This window comes from Melanaphis sacchari, unplaced genomic scaffold (genome assembly GCF_002803265.2).
Source record: "Melanaphis sacchari strain LSU unplaced genomic scaffold, SCAv2.0 Contig33_pilon_pilon, whole genome shotgun sequence".
Lineage (NCBI taxonomy): Eukaryota > Metazoa > Arthropoda > Insecta > Hemiptera > Aphididae > Melanaphis > Melanaphis sacchari.
The window spans coordinates 106-17647 of record NW_020271205.1 but is presented as its reverse complement, the minus strand read 5'-3'; the positions used below and the strand labels follow the sequence as shown (position 1 = coordinate 17647).

General features: G+C 30.2%; 1 protein-coding gene across 2 annotated transcripts in view; it reads left to right on the top strand.

The window, feature by feature from the left end:
• LOC112596678 (phosphoinositide 3-kinase adapter protein 1) overlaps positions 1-16235 on the top strand; it is a 36132-nt gene extending 19897 nt beyond the window's left edge. The window contains exons 1-14 of one of the 2 annotated variants that reach the window (XM_025342441.1): positions 4246-4582; positions 6412-6541; positions 8389-8621; positions 8814-8992; positions 9098-9242; positions 9336-9487; positions 9566-9686; positions 10731-11354; positions 13049-13156; positions 13227-13378; positions 13439-13559; positions 13696-13791; positions 13874-13965; positions 15277-16235. In XM_025342441.1, coding sequence (XP_025198226.1) covers positions 6414-6541; positions 8389-8621; positions 8814-8992; positions 9098-9242; positions 9336-9487; positions 9566-9686; positions 10731-11354; positions 13049-13156; positions 13227-13378; positions 13439-13559; positions 13696-13791; positions 13874-13965; positions 15277-15735 — 2610 coding nt within the window. In that variant the 5' untranslated portion in view covers positions 4246-4582; positions 6412-6413 and the 3' untranslated portion in view covers positions 15736-16235. Of the gene's footprint in view, positions 1-4245; positions 4583-6411; positions 6542-8388; positions 8622-8813; positions 8993-9097; positions 9243-9335; positions 9488-9565; positions 9687-10730; positions 11355-13048; positions 13157-13226; positions 13379-13438; positions 13560-13695; positions 13792-13873; positions 13966-15276 lie in introns of those variants that run through there. The other variant, XM_025342440.1, reaches the window with a different exon arrangement.
• Positions 16236-17542: the final 1307 nt, after the last annotated feature.

The window sequence follows — 17542 nt, the reverse complement described above, 5'->3', positions numbered from 1 at the left end:
CTTTTGTCTCTACCCTAGTCCTCTGCATAAATACCTTGGTATTTGAAGAAAAAATTAAAAAAGAAGCAGCAATTTTTTTATGAACGTTTCTTTACTGTATTAGAAAACTACAAAAATCGATTATCTAATAAATGATTTACATATATCTTCACTTCTTGGAAATCGTTTTCACAGACTTAAAAGGAAATTTTATCATGATTTTTTAACTTAATTTATTTTATTTTTTACATATCAATCTCAAATTAAGTGTTATTAATAGGTGAATTCTTAGTCACACAACTCAAATAATATTTTTTCCCTGCCTTATATAAACGTAATATATTATGTATTGTGCCTATTGTAGAACCTGTAAGATATATATCTTAAGTATGTCTTTTCATGGAATAGGTAACATTAAAATGTGTTTTAATTTCATAACTTATGCGAAAACGAAAAAGTTTAATTTTTATGGTATCGATGAAGTGTGATGTTCTTATCAACGTCTGTTTTTTGGCTAATCTTTATGTAACAAAAATAATACATGTAGGCACATATACTGTCGTAATGAGCATAATTGTCTCTATTTACTCGGACCCCGAAGTAAATTATAGTTAAAATTATTCTCCGCACTTCTAAAATCATAATTTACTATATAAGTGTTTAAACAGTTAAAATCAAGATAAGGAAAACAATTTGATCCATGTTTTGTGATAAGTATTTTTTAAATTTTGATTTGTATTATTTTTCTATCCTATAGTAACTTTGTATTTTTGAACTATTTTATAATTGAATAGTTTTAAAAATAAATAAAATAATACAATTAATAATTTTTTTTGATTAAAATAAAAAAAAAAAAACACATGCTAAAATGTGTATTAGATTATTTCCAATTATTGTATACCTCAATTTTAACAGCATATATCTACAATTGTATAAGATTTCAGAGACCTACTATTTGTTATACTATGCTTCACAGTACTTGTTCATGTAGATGGAAACAAAAAGGACAGACGAAATATTTTACTTGATATGGTCTCTTAATTGTGGTTATTATTTTTTTTATCTCATCAGTGTCCACACTGACAAATTTCACGTATAATAATATGTCGTTTACCATTGTAAATCTATTTAAAACATGATTTAACGTATTATGGTTGTATGATATGTAACTTATTACATTCTTATAACTTAATTATTATTATCTGCCACGGTAAAATATTCTGAAGACCTAATAGGGTCATCTACGCTATAAACTATACATCACGTTCAACTGTGTAAAATGGTCAATTATCAGTGACCCAAGTTGAATATCGATTTCTATCTGTAAATTATTAAATATAAGTATTATTACTATACACATATCGTATAAACGTATACACATGTGCAGCAGTCCTTCAAAGGCGTAAAAACTATATAATGATAATTATGGGCGCACTACGGTATACGTGTTAAATAAATGCATAAATTTCAAATCGACCACTATTGAAACCATCAATATTTTGGTTGATGTGAATATCAATTTCCCCGCTACGACGCAAACTGTAGAAGCCGTCAAGTTCTACGTTTTACGTCATTTGAAACAACAAAGTGTGTACAGTATTTATATATATAAACATATATATGTATAGGTACCTACGTGTATCAATATAATATACGTTACTATGCCTTAAATGTAGAAACTTTTCGTATTGTAATTCTGTTGTCATAACGCGGACCACGATACGCATTAACAATTTGTTATTGGGTTTTAAAACCGAACATAATATTACTATATGGTGCACATATTATAAATATATATATATATATATATATATATATATTTATATGTATAAATATAATATGATTGGTTATGAACGGGTTTCCGCTGGACTAGAATAATGATTTTTTTTTTTTATTTCTCTAAAAGATAAATATATTACATAAACATAATATATATTAATACCTCTATATTATTTATTAAACCAGTAATTATTATACAAATAGTTCGTACAAATGTACAATATCATAATACTTTAATTAAATATACACAGAATTGTAGCCAGTTATAGATGTAGATTAGTTTGTATATATACATTACACAGTTCATATAATATATGATCATGCTTATAAGTTGTAATAATTAGTTAATTCGATTCAATGTCATTACGACATTACTAAAGTTTAATCAACCGGCTACCGTTACTTATCGACTTCGCTTCCTGCTGTAAATTTGATACTATTTCTTCGAAATAATTGTATTATCGATAGTTTGTAAAAGTATGTTCAAAACAATAATGGTGTATATTTCTAAAATATTTTTTTTTCATAAAATATGTTTTTTACAGGGTGCAGTTATGGTATAATCAATACTCTTTAGTGTAGAGAATATTTATACCTATTTTCATAATTATAAATAGGCATTTTTATATACTGTATAGTATACAGTATATTTAAAGCGTAGGCTGTGGTTTCTTACAGAAAAGTTGATAATTTATATAATATATTAGTTATAATTATATTACTATACTACACTATATAGCAATAGTTTTTGAAAGTTTTTTTCTATTTTTATTTTATTCATATAAAAACAATTAAATCAAGTTGTATTAAAATTTGTTTCGTAACATATACTTACGCACGAGAAGAAATCTTCTCAAGTTCTTTGGATGATGAAATATCATTTAAGGTGAGTTAAGGATTTTTAAATACAAAATATACCATAAAAGTATAAAACTGTAACGTGAAAAAATTATAAAACGTATCATTATAATGATTGTAAATATTCATTTAATTAAAATTGGAACCGCGGATGGATGCGCTTTAAATTTTATACGGTGAAAATTTTATCAAAATAGCTACGCAATCTGAGATCCCATTTTCTAAATTAATAATAGTTATAATACGTATGAATAATTTTAACATCTCTAAATATAAACAAATTGAGATATACCTATAATAACTAACAAAGATAAACGTCAGACAAGGTTATTTTTTTTTTATGATTATTATTATAAATGTTTATTTTATTTTTAGAATTTTGTGTGGCCATTTTGAATTTTAAAACTGTCATAATAAAAGTATACATTAAAATATATAAAATAATATTACATACAGACGTCTTGGATTTATGTCTGTATTGATTCTATAAACATATGAGAAAATTTTGTATTCTTAAAATTATTTTTGAAATTTGCACTTAACACTTATATTATAGTTTAAAATAAAATGATAAATATTATTCAATTTAAAATTTTACGTGCAAACTATTTTTTGCGCGAATGTAAAAGTGAAATTAAAAACAATGATCGTATTTGGTCTTATGATACACAAGAATATAAATAATAAAAACTTAAAAAACTATATTATAAACCAATGTAGTCAAGTTGTGGTAATATTTTACCCGTTTTCTTCTATTTATCATATTATCTATGTGTATTTTAATATCTGTGAAATTCAATAGAACGTTAACCCATACAGTATACAATATACGTACAAACCTACACCTGTTACAGGGACGCCGGCAGAATATTGGTTTGGTGTCTGGGCGAGGTGCAAATATTAATTTTAACCTTACCCAGTTAGGTATACGTACTTACTAATAGATATAACTCTCTCCCCCCAACAACACGTATTGTTATTTCATAGATTTTACATCGAAATCACAGTATTAAGAGAGTTAACTTCTGCTGTGTAGTGGTTATATTGTAATGGCTAAGAAAATATTTATTTGTTTTTTCGTGTAATAACTCTCATTATACACCTGCAATTACGACTAAATATAGCAACCATTCAATCTGCTTCGATTTAATTTTTGTAATATAGAACTTTATTAAACATACTCATGCAACCACAGTTCATAATATATATTATATGCACGTATTATATTGTACTCGCATTGTGTACCGTTTTGTTAGTGTCGGGCCATTATCGATATATATATAAATATTATCCCTAACTGCCAAGTGCTAGACAAAATGGGTAGAATAGGTACACGTGTCAAATAAAATGCCAAACGACGATTTAGTTACAAAGACGTATCATATATTTTAAATATGTATAAAATATACTTGTTAAGGACGTCAGGCGCGCGTTAGCCACCCTTCCAGCAAATAATATAATAATATATCTATGCACCTAATTGGGAATTGTTAATTATACGTGTTATTATACACGATACGAAACGTCGTAGTGGTGGTAGCGGCAACGATAATAATGTTAAGACACCGTTTGGGTTGTCGCCACGGCTTAAACCGAACCGCACAGAGTATAGGCACCTACCAACGACGCGCAACGCTACCGCCGCCGTTCCGGATAACACATTAATCGCGCCCGCCCAGTCCGCAAATGTGCTTGTCGACGTCTGCGTTGATATTCGTCAGTGGCTGCGTACGTTCGCACGTCCAGCGTTGGTCCGTCTGGTCCGAGTCCGCTTTCGTCAAATTGTTTTCCATGTGCGATTCGTTGTTAATGTTATAAATTTCAACGCGTACGAGTAACAATTATTACACTTGTGCGCTGTATTGTCGTCTGTGGATAAATCGTGCAGTACGACAAACACCGTTCAACAGCATATAGCCTATATTCCACGTCTTAGTTATAAAACACGCGCCTATCGTAGGATTAAGTGAGTTGTTAAAATTATAATTTATAACCCGCAGTGTCTTTCGATGTCTTATGGGAATTTTCAGGTGTTTTTCGTTACGGGTTAATAAAAATCATTATCCTTCTAATGTAATATTATAGTGTTATACAGACGTGAACAATATAGTTTTATATATTTTGTCTTTGTGCCGTTTATGTTTCCATCGATCGCCTGCCGATTTATACGATCGTGTAAATTATCCTTTCTCGACTTTTCCTTTACATCTTGAATAAAATATTTTTACTCCACTGCATACTAATATTATTAAAAAATTAAAAATTATTTATCTAAATTTTCGGTTATTATAGCTGTTATTATCATCGGATCTCTCTACCTCAAATGAATTGGATATTGGTGCACAGGCTAATTAACACGATCTTTATTTTTTCGTTTAAAAAAATTATAAAGATTATATTAAATGTCAAACTTAGATTTTAAATTCGCATAAATTATGAGCAAATATACAGAAAAGAATATTTTATTTATTCTATAATATTTAGAATAAAATATACAGAAATATAGAATAAATTATATAATAAATATAAATACAATTTACAATCTTATCAAACTTAGTATTTTATTTATAGTATTAATAACAAAGTTGTTTGGATTTAAACTAGACTAAAAACTCATTAATCAAATAACTTATAAATTAACTTAAATAGTTTATTGCTATAGAGCAAATAAAACATTAAAAAAATGAATGCTTATTTAAGTTATTTGAGCTGTTTAACGTTTTATGGCGACTAAATGTTCAAATTAATAGCCGTCTGTTCATCGTATAAGTATGATCGTGTTATCATTAGTATTGCAGAATTATTAATGAAAATTCAACTGTTTATACATTCTATTATATACTAGATATTTAAATTCATTTTTGATACTATAAAGTCGTAAAATCAATTGCTGCGCTACTGGTGGACGCGCGCGCAGTTGCAGAATTTTAAAATGTTATTTTTTATTTTATCGTTTTTTTGCGCGCACGTTGATGGTTAATAATAATAATATTAATTAGTAAATCACCGCGTGACACTACGCGACGCTAACACTTAACCGTTGACGATCGTTTTGGCGCCTCGTCCTAAATATATATTTATATATTATTATAATATCTTCCTATTGTCGCGCGTGCTCCTGTCCCACCCTCGTCTGTAACAGATATGTATATTACATTAGTGCCTATACGTACTCACGTGCCGGATATGCAAATCGTGGTACAGCAGTGTTCATTTATCATAGCCATAATATATTTATATTTTATACATATTATATTATAGCAGCAGTTATATAAGTATAGTATATAAACGCACTTTTATATTATGATGATGAATTGGCCGGAGAGACTACCGCACGTCTTGCATAATACATATTGTACGTAGTAGGTAGGGTAGCCATAGCAGTCTGTTGACGCTAACCGGAAGGAAACCACTGTCCGGTACAAATTAGAATAGTAATAATATATTGTGTGTGCATGTGTATAAAATACGGTTCATTGAGGACACCTCTTATACTAGTAGTCTCAAACAATACAGATAACAGCTAGTTCGGGGGGGAAACGCCAAACGGTAAAATAAATATAGGTACGAGTACCTGGTACGCGCCACTGCGCCAGAGTATATATACTATACGCACACTAAACGGCTCATATTGTCGTCTTGGCGTCTTGTTGTAGTCTTGAACTTTGTATTAGGTGTAATATATTTTATGATGTGAATTAAATGAGAGAGATAAATAGAAATAGTGAGAGATACATCGGAATAATTACGTAAATATTTACATTTCAAAAAATCGTCTGTATTGTTTGATCGCAGGCATGAAATCCGACAGTTTGGACATCGTTATCGTCTCGAGCGGCGACAGCGAAGCCGCTATGATGTGGATTAATTTCCTCATTCAGTGTTTTCAACATTTCAATCAAAAGGAAAACAAATCACAATACAGGTAAATATGTAGTGTATTGTATATAGTATACCTATTTATTATATGCTTTGTACGAGTATGGTCGTCAAAAAGTCTTGTGAAATAATTGCATTGAGATTAATGATTATTATTTATTATATGCACTTACACATGAATTGCTTCAAATTATTTGTCAATGCGTATTAAATCGTTAGCGATTAACAATAATTGGATTTAGGAAATACATGGTACATATTGTATGTATGACTACATATACATAAATACATAATATAGTATACTTAATATTATGTACACTATCTACAAAACCAAAATAATGACATAATATGATAACATGATGTACAAATAATTGTGACGTATAAATTGAATACATGCATGATGTATAATGATTTATTAATACGTATAGTAGAAATATTTAGTATAATATAATGTTATTAAAATTTATTTATGGTTTTTAAGATTAGGTATACTACGTATATATGTATACTTTACTATGTTATTTTAGTGTCATAGAACTATAAAAGAGTATTCATTATACCTACTTATAATATTTGCAGGAATTCTGTGTATTATTTTTTTTTACTTTACACGCGTAATACATTTATACATTTTACATTTTATCGTAATTATACTTATTTTTTGTAAACAGTAATTATTTGTACAATTTTGAATTTTTCTTAATTAATGTAAATCATTTAAAAGTTATTGCAAAACAATTGATGGGTCACTTTTGTTATTAATTACTTTACTTTATTTACTTTCACTATAGAAGGATATCCGGCTATGACTGTTTGAAGTAATACATTTTATATAAATATATATTATATAAATAATAAATATAAAGCCATAACTAACTCATAAAAATATAGCTATTTTCATTCCGATTTTTGATCACTCAAGTTTTGATAATAATGTTAACACTTTGTTCAAATTTTAAATTAGTATATATACTACACAAAACTTTAATTAGGTATTTGTAAATAAATTAAAATCAACTACCGTAAGTTCATAAATTTTAAGAAAGTTTTATATTTTATTTCTCAGTAAATCTATGAACATGCAGAGTATTTTGCGTCACAATATTTCTAAAAACGAATGTTCTTATTATTTGCATGGGTGACTGAAAAAGTTTTCTGTAGATGCTTATTTTTGGAGTATTTCTAGAACCATAGTGACTAATACATTTTCATATTTTAAGTAGGTATTTTAAAAGTTTTGATTCTTGGAATTAAGCTAATGCTTCTATAAGCTAAATAAAATTATTGTTGCATATTTTTGGAATATGTCCAATGGCCAAAGTATAATATCCGTTCGTCCAAAAAGTATTTTTTTTTCAATTAATTTTAATTATTACTCATCATGTTATTTAACGATGGAGTAGGTACGTTGTACTTAATAGGATTCTATTATTTTTTTCCCAAAACGAAAGAATTACGGTAATATTTTAAAATATGTTTAAAATATTATACTTAAAAAAAAAATCCATTTATTTTTACTACGTTTAAAACAATATTTACATATATTTTTTAAATTTTTGTCTCATGTATTTTTCTTTTAGTTAATTTTAATCAAATCTAAAAAATAATTTAATACGCCATAATGGTAATATATCATTTAAAACATTACATTTTTCCTGAAGACGAAGTAAAAACAATATGCGTCTCTAAAATAATGAGTAAAATTACTATTATAATCTTATTAACTTATAAGTTAATCATACTTGTAAGGTATATCATTGACTTACAAGTTATGAGCTATAGTCATTAGCTAAGAGAATCTATCTAATTTAGTTGTTTCTTCTAAACATTATCACAATGACTTAAAAACTCATACAAAATTATTTATTATAAATTTAAATTGATTTATTCCAGAATTCAAAGAGTGAGATTAGAAGATGTGTTGTCTGATGTAATGTCAGCACCACGCCAGGAACGGTGTAGTCAAGCCCGGCTACAGATTGTACTGGTTTGTCCGATATTTTTAGAACGAGTGCTCGCACATACTGGTCGTTCTGATTGTCTAAGTGCATTGCTGCAAACCAATCGTATGTTGGCTTTATTGGTTGGTGTTTCAGAAACCGATGTAACTGATCAACACAAGACCGGTGAGTAACGCTTCACATATTTTTTGGATATATTAATCTACAAAGTTTTTACCGGAAGTAACTAACGATTTTTCACTAAATATTTACAGTAGGTATTTTTTAACAAATAACAACACGCCATAATGCCTACCTATGTATATATTATATTGTTAAAATCAGAATATAACGAAAACTATTTAATCTTAATTGCAGTACTGGTGGACTACGACAAGTGGAGAAAAATGGCCGTGAAAGATCAAGATCGAGAATCTGTTGGTGATTTTTACGGAGTGTCTATGGATATTCTTAGTAAATCGATGCATATTCAACAGGCAATTAGTATACCCGAAGAGGATACAAAATTCTCCATTACTCCCAAAAAGATAAAAATTGTGAGTATACACCTGTCGGCTGTCTGTATACTATATACACGACTATAATAATATTACTATTATATAAAAAGCGTATTTAGTAACTAATCAATTAACTGTTAACAGGGTCAAAATAAACTCATCGTTTTATTATCAGAGCCATTAATATCGGAAGACAATGTTGTAATCACTGTAGACAAAAACGGACACAAAATAGAAGTGACAAACGTGACAAGAAGAAATCCGTATACGCTACAATTTAAAATGCCGCGTTAGTATAAACGCATATTATATTTAAATGTCGATGAAATTAAATATTTAGAAAAAAAAACAACCAATAACCGTATAACATTATTCATTACAGTGAGTTGTTTACAAGTATCTGTCTTGGTAAACGTTATCGTTGAAAAAAATGGTCAGCCGTTGGGCCAACGTTCGGTGAAGTGCGAGAGCCGCATGAGAGAACTAGATCAATTAATACGTTCGTTGGACAATCCATTAAATTTTTTGTGCCAAGTAAGTATAATAAATTATTTATTTTTTTTAATAATGTAATTCGTTATGAACGAAACAAATTATGTGTATTTTCTTTAGACGTTTGGCTTGAACCCCGTCGATAGAGAGCAATTAGATTTGTTTTTGGTCACGGCTTATGTGAAAAATGTTCCGCCCAATTTCCATTTACTTCAACCCGCTGGATCTCGATTCCAATATTGTAAGTTGACAATCGTATTGCGCAATATATAGTACCTAGGCAGAGTGTTTATTAAATATTTTTTCCGAGTTTTCTTAATTTATCTTTACACTTACACCGAATAAACAAGAATTGATTGATTATACACAAATTATTATTAATCCCATTAGATCTAAATTTAATTATATATATTTTTAAATAAATCAAGAGCTACATTTTTAGAATAGAACAAAATTTATTCGATGGATAACAAACCAAATTATATAAACTTATGACAAACAGTGATTTGGTAAATTAACGGTCATAGTTTAAGAATATATAAATTTTCGTTAATTATTAAAAAACGATAAGAGTCGCACATAAGCAATTACATAACAAACATTATATAAACGTACAGTACAGAATATTAATGGAACACAATATTATATATGAGTATTATGATTTCGTATTATTATTTGTATATTTCATGATGTTTATAGTATTACTATTAATAGTAGTATTTTTGTTTTACATACATTTGTCAATTATTCAAAAACCTTTAGTACTACATTTATTTTGTTTGAATTAAAAACCACAACCTATTAATTTCATTAATTTCTTCTTGCCCCACAACACAAAAAAAACTAAAATTTCATACTTACATTGTTATTATATTTAAAATCATTGTTTTTATTGTTATTAGTAACAGGGTAGCCTCATACTAACCAAATTCACAAATTAAGAGTATATATATTTATTATTTATATTATCACGACTAGATATAGGTAGGTACTATGTAGACTTTGGTGAAGACATTTTTTCTTGACTTTTTTTATCAAAAATTATTTACCGATGTGAAACATCAATAATAATAAATATCACTACTTTTATATACATGCTTTGAATCGTCGTTAAAAATGAAAATTTGGGAGGTCCTTAAAATTCGAATACTTAGGTATATATAATATATTCTATAAGGATGTCTTTGGACGGTATATACCTGTGCAGGGCCCGCACTTTGTCGTAAATCGTAACGTCGTATATATTTTAGGCGTACTTATTATATTTTTCGTTTCGATCATGCAGGTCACGAGGAATATCCGACCATGTTGCACTTTGCCGCCAAACACGGGCTGGAGAAACTGTCGTGGCACTTGCTGGAGAGCCCGGGCGGCGAACAGGCGTGTCAGCTGCGGAACGCGTCGCAGATGACTCCCGCGGACGTGGCCGAGGCGTCCAACCACCAAAAGCTCGCCCAGGCGCTGCGGGCGTACGTGCAAATGACCGAGCTGACCAGCATGTACAGCATACTCAAAGGCATATCGGACGGACACCACCACCAGCAGCCGGCTGGCGGCGACGACCCGGACGCCAACTACATGCTGCCACGGCCTCTCAACGACAGCTATCTGGTGCCGCCCGCGCCCAGGCCGGTGGCCGAGCAGCCGACTACTGCGGTCCATCCGCAGCAGCAGCAGAACCACGGTTACACGAACGTGGGCTCGCCGCTCACGTCCAACGCGACCATGTTCAACTATCAGATACCTCCGCCGCCGCAGTCCATTTTCGCCACCAATTACCAGGTGCCCACCAACGGCCGGCCGTACAGTCCGGCGGGCGGTTCGTGGTCCCCCACCCATTCGGCGGTGCCTTCCTCGCCCGTCGACCCGGCCCCGTCGCCGTTGGGTTACTTGGAAATGAGCTCCAACAGTGAGTACCTACCTACTCGTATACCCGTCGGATATGAATTCGTGTACGCTAGCAGGGCCTTCGATGTTGCGCGTGCCCTTGAAACGGAAGGGAGGTTTTTGTGTTTGTTGAGTATTGATTTTCGTAAAAAAAAATACCACATATTGATACCGAATACTGATGATGATCGCCATCGGATCATGACGATAATTATTATAATAATGTTGAATGATTGAGCACAAATGCAATATTACCGGGCACACTTTATTACCTATATAATAATGTCCTATATTATATCTCGTCGCGTCAGTTACAAAATATTTTATGCGAAAACAGCAACCTATTTAAAAATTATTTATACCTGTCTCAAGTTTGTGATTTTAGAATTATAATATGTAACTGCTATTATACAGGTGTTCCGACACTCTGTGAACGTCAGTGACGTAAATTGGAGTTGACAAAAGCTCGCGTAATACCTTAAAATAAGACCTAATTGTGCGTCTGTAGGTTACACCTGTACGTGTAACGGTTTAAAAATGTTTTGTTTACCTTGTGTTTTTTTAAAACTTATACCACTATTTAGGGCTGAACTATTTACATTTGACTAGATCCCCGTACAGTATTGTTTATTGATAACAACAAAATACATCGATCATAATTTCATTTGGAAAACTGAAGAAACTGATTTCTTAAGTATTTGGCTAGTGTATACTTGCAGTCAGTGGCGCCGAGTTATATAAACTTTAGTCAAACAAAATCAAAATATTTACATACCTACCCACCCACCACTGAAGATGTTAACATATATTATGTTAATATCATATTATTTAAACATATATAAGAAGCGATTGCTTCAGTTTAAGTATAGGTTCGGTGTTACTGTTCGCAATCTTCAGAGCCCATTGAGCGATTTGCATATTAGAGACAAGCCCGGAATTTTCATTATAACATACTTAATAGTCAGTCTGAAAACACGTTTTTGTCTTGTCTCTTCTCAATTCATCATCCTAAATTTTATGTTTTCGGGTTCTGTTCTCTAGCTGACTTATTTATCCTTTAAGTTCATTGAAATAGTTTTTCATAGCAACTGAAGGTGGTTTTTGATCTGGAGGCGCCTAGGAACGAAACGCAAAGTGTCGATCACTATAAATGTACTTTTTTCCATCTTAAAATACGTTTATATTTGTATTTTCTATGTATAAAGTTATGTATTTAAATAATCATAACCTCAAAAATATTAATTTTCACAAATGTTGTTTTTCGCCAATATTTTTAAAATGTTGATTTTCCTAAGGTTCAGAAAAAAAAAAAATTACAATAAAAACTGTGCTTGGTAATGTGTATTTGTTTCTATAGTTAAAATTTATAAATGTTAACTCAAATATGATGATATCTATATATACTTTTGTATCATTGCATATTTTATGATAATAACTTTTTCTTATGCAATTTTTAAAATATGCTTAAAAAATATGCATTCTGAAATAATTCAAACGTCATCAACATCCGGGTCCTAAAATAGCTAAGTAGATTATTAATCATGTGGTTATAGTTTAAATAGTTAAATCGGGCTTAAAAATTGTATTAAAAATCTTCCGGTAAAAAATTCTAACACTATTACACCAGAAATATTTAAACTGGCGTTGATTTTTTAAATCAACTCCCTTATGGGTAAATAATTATAACTGATTTACTTTATTCGTGTTTTATTAAAGGTCTGGGATCTGCCAATTATTTGCGAGGAAATCTATCGTTAAACGATAGTATCATTAACAAATCAACTGGCAATAGATCTAACGATTTTTCGATTTCTAGTTCTCGTGGTATGCATTTTTTTTTTTAATTAACCATTTAAATTTTGAAATGTACTATAAATTTTTTTTTCGAATGCAGGCAGTAATCAAATGTTATCTACGCCTCAAGATGAGCTATTGGAAATTATACACGATTTCAAAAATAACGTTCTAACCATTAACGAGGTGGAAAATCTAGTCGAAACGTGGAAAAACCGAAATGACGTGCAACAGTCTTTCAAAGAGAAACAGGTAAACAGATGATTCAGGCTAGTCATTGATGATCATGTAAATACATTTATAATAATATAGGAGCAATTAAATCAAATGAGAAATGAATATGATCGAATACAACAACGGATGAAAGATCAATTGAAACGACCTACTCCGTTCGATCGCATCAAAAAATTCTTTGGCAAAAACAAATCAAAACGTAAGAATCTTTTGTTTTGTAATGTATTAATACATTATCCTTTAAAACTTACTTAAATATGTATTATTGTTTATCAAATGATTACTCAATGTATTGTCTAAAGTAATCAAATTAAACGTTAAAAATATATTTACAGATTCTGAAATTTCACAAGAAAACTTGACGAAAAGAAGTGGTTCAGAACATCATTCTAAAAGACCATCTAGTAGTCTTAGTCTACAAAGTTCAAGCAGTAAGTTATTTAATAACGTTAATTTAAATAATTTATCCGTAAAAAAATGTCTAGAACTAATGGTTATGCATAATAATAACAGGTTCTACTTCTTGTGGTCGATCTAGTACTGTAAGCACAAGCAGCGTGAACGACAACCATACAATCCAACAGGATATCTTGGACGACGGAAAGGTAATGTAAAAAAATAAATAAATAAATAAAATAAAATTATGAACAGGTGAATTGCGTTTAACTATAAACTATGTTTGGATTCTTCTGATTTGTCTGTAGTTTTTTTTTTTGTACATTTAATTTTTTTTTACATGTTGATATTTTTTACTGTCGAAAAAATTTGTCATGTTTTATTTTAAAACTTCCAATACTCCCATCTTTATTTGTTGACCAAAAATCAATTTTTTTTATTTAATATATTTTCATCGGGAGTCATATTAGCAGCATAGTATGGACATTATATTTTGACCAGCCCATCGTTATCCAGTAAACCATTTGGAATAGCTCCTAAAAATAAATGTTTTGTATCTACTCGTATAAAAATACCACAGTCACGTATAGGCTTGTTTAAAATCTTTTCTAATTCTATTTTAGCAACAACATTCTCATGTTCATAATCTAAAGAATAAAGATAGTGTCATTATTTGTGTATTGCATAAAAGATTTAAAAATATTTTCACAAACACAGTATCTGGGCATCGAGATATATCCGAAGTTAGAATTATAAATCCTTTGTGCTTTTTTTTTTGGATAGTGAAATTTTGGATATTGTATATACCTTGGACTTATTATAAATATTAAAATATTTTAATGATATCGTTTAAAAATTCGAACTTAACCAGATGATGAATAATCATAAACATAATGCTAACATTTGATAGCAGAGGACAATAATTAAAAAATATAATTAAATCTACCTAGATATCTAAGAAATATTAAACCAAAATATAAATATATCATGCATTTACTATTACGTATTATCATTAATACGTATAACGCGTTATCTAATTTTTCTAGGAAGGCGAGGGCGCGATGATGTGTAATATTTTATACTTGTGGTAGTGGTACAAAGAGATATCGTGTGTACATGTACATAGTAATTTTGAAATCGCCCCCCCTCCCCGAAAAAAATGTTATTTTTTCACTCAAACAGATAACTATCTAGTTTCAACATTATATATCGCAACGATTCTTTCGATTTGCATTTTGGTAAAATATTCTTATTTTTTACAACATGTACGAGAAATTGATCGAAGTACATTTTTATAATTTATTTAGTTGATTAAATATTTAAGTTTAAATTGTTGAAAATTTATCGATAAATAAAACACACATTTATGAGGCCCATAATAATTAGAAATCACCAATAATTGATAAACGTATTATACCACCCACCCATCCGACAGTTTTAGTGTATTCAATATTTTTGTAATTTACTCTGAAATGCTCATTGAGTATCGCTAAATGCATTTTTTACCGTTTCGATTTTAGCCTTTGAAGTCGTCTTTCTCGTACTTCGATCAGCCACATTCGTTCTCGACGTTCCTTCAGCAGAGCAGCAAAGCGACTGTCGACTTCGCGGGTCACGATTACGGCAACGTCGTGTACTCACCCGTGGGTTCAGCGACCGCTGAAACTATCATGGAAGAGGAAATTGATATGCCGTCTTGTAACGCTTCCCAGGCGCTTGGCGCTTCAGCCCTCCGGTGCATGACCGGAATCGCTTGCACGATCGCCACTTCACCTACGACGGCTGAGAAGTCCGAACACGACGAGGCAGCCGGATTTGAGCAGTCTTATAGCGGAGGTGGCGGCGGTGGCTCTGTTAGCGGTGCCGATTTCGAAAACGTCGAAGACAAGGTGCAAAGGCTGTTCGACAACATGCCGGACTACACGAACGTCACAGTTTCTGATCAAAACTCTCGCAAATACGCGCCATTGCAGACGTAAACGCAAAATCCGTGTACGGCTACTCGCCACCGAATTAGTTTCGCATCTTCCCATATGAATCTAATATTTATACTATACCGTTAATGGGTATAATATAATGATGTAAATAATATTATATTTTTGTTGTGCTGGACTATGAGATTTTAAGGATCGATAGTACAATATTTTCTAGCCTATCGAAATCTGTGTATATTGTAATATTAATTACAATACATATAATAAGACATGATGATTTATATATTAATTAATATTAAAATATGTTTAAATAAGTTTTTACGATACGTTTTATACGTAACGGACTGGATAGTGATAATATATTATTAAATATTTTTATACTGGTGACTAAGGTTAATAACATTTAAAATTTGAGGTTAAACATACTAGGCGTAATACATCCAGCAAAAATGTGTAAATATGTGCGCGCTCCAAAAATTAAAAATTGAGCACTCTGAAGTTTGAACGTTGTATATCATTTTATTTGTGAACCTATAATATTGTTATTTATATGTTATAATTTTTGTTTATATTTTTACTTCTTGAAATAAACTTTTTTTTAATAAATATAAATATATATAATCATGTGTTTTAAATTATAAGCAGAGCTATAAATTAATCGATTTTACAATGGTATTTGTTTTTCTTTTATATCTAAAAACACTTATTATGAGCAGAAAAAACAATTCATTTTAAATATTAAGCACAATTTCTAGTACCTATAACATAGGTTAAAGTTCTGAATCTAGGAGTTCAAAAGCAGAAATGCTCAGTACATTTTTAAAAATAATATAGAAAAAATATTTATTTTTTTTCTTGAAAAGAATAGGTTAGGTTAAACTAGCTGACCCGGCAAACGTTGTTCTACCATAAAAATGATTACTGTGATAAATTTTGTAATAAACTTGGTCTTTGACTTTTAATGTTAAATTCAATTATAGAACATTGGAGCAATATTTTAAACTATTTCTGTTTCTCTGAATGATGTCATTTAGAAAGATGAATTACATGTTAACATTAACTTCAGGAATAGAGATAAGAATAAAGATCATCACCGATAAGTAAACTGTTTAATGGTTAAAGTGGATAAAAAACAAATTTGGATATAAGTGACTTTCGATTTTTACAAGTAAAACCGCCCAAAAATAACGGTGGGCCATTAAAAAAAAAAATGTTCCACAATTGTTCGTCTTTTGTGCTAATAGTTTCAAGCACCGTTTCTAATGATGGATATGAAATTGGAATGTGAAATCTTTATTCCATAGATATCGCATGAAACGTGTTTTTCAAAACGGTTTTAAGGCTTCGATGTTGTTAGAATTTCGAAAATCATATTTTCATTACATAATAATGTAGAGCAATTTCATCATATTTGTTAACTCAAACGCACTTCAACATCCTACTACCTCAAATTTAGTGATTTTGATTTTTACAAATAAAACGATCAAATACGGTGTGTCATTAAAAATGTTTCACAATTGTTCGTTTTTTGTATAGGTTTCAAGCACCGTTTCTAATGATGATATGAAATTTTGAATGTGAAATCTTATTCCCTAGATATCGCATGAAACGTGTTTTTCAAAAACGGTTTTTAAGGGCTCTTACAGAATTTCGAAAATCATATTTTCATTACATAATAATGAGCGACACCATTTACATCATATTTGGTTAACTCAAAAGCAAATTTCAACATCCTCCTACCTAAATTTATGACTTCGATTTTACAAGTAAAACGCCAAAATACCGGTGCATTAAAAATGTTTCACATTGTTAATTTTTGTTATAGGTTTCAAGCACCGTTACTAATGATGGA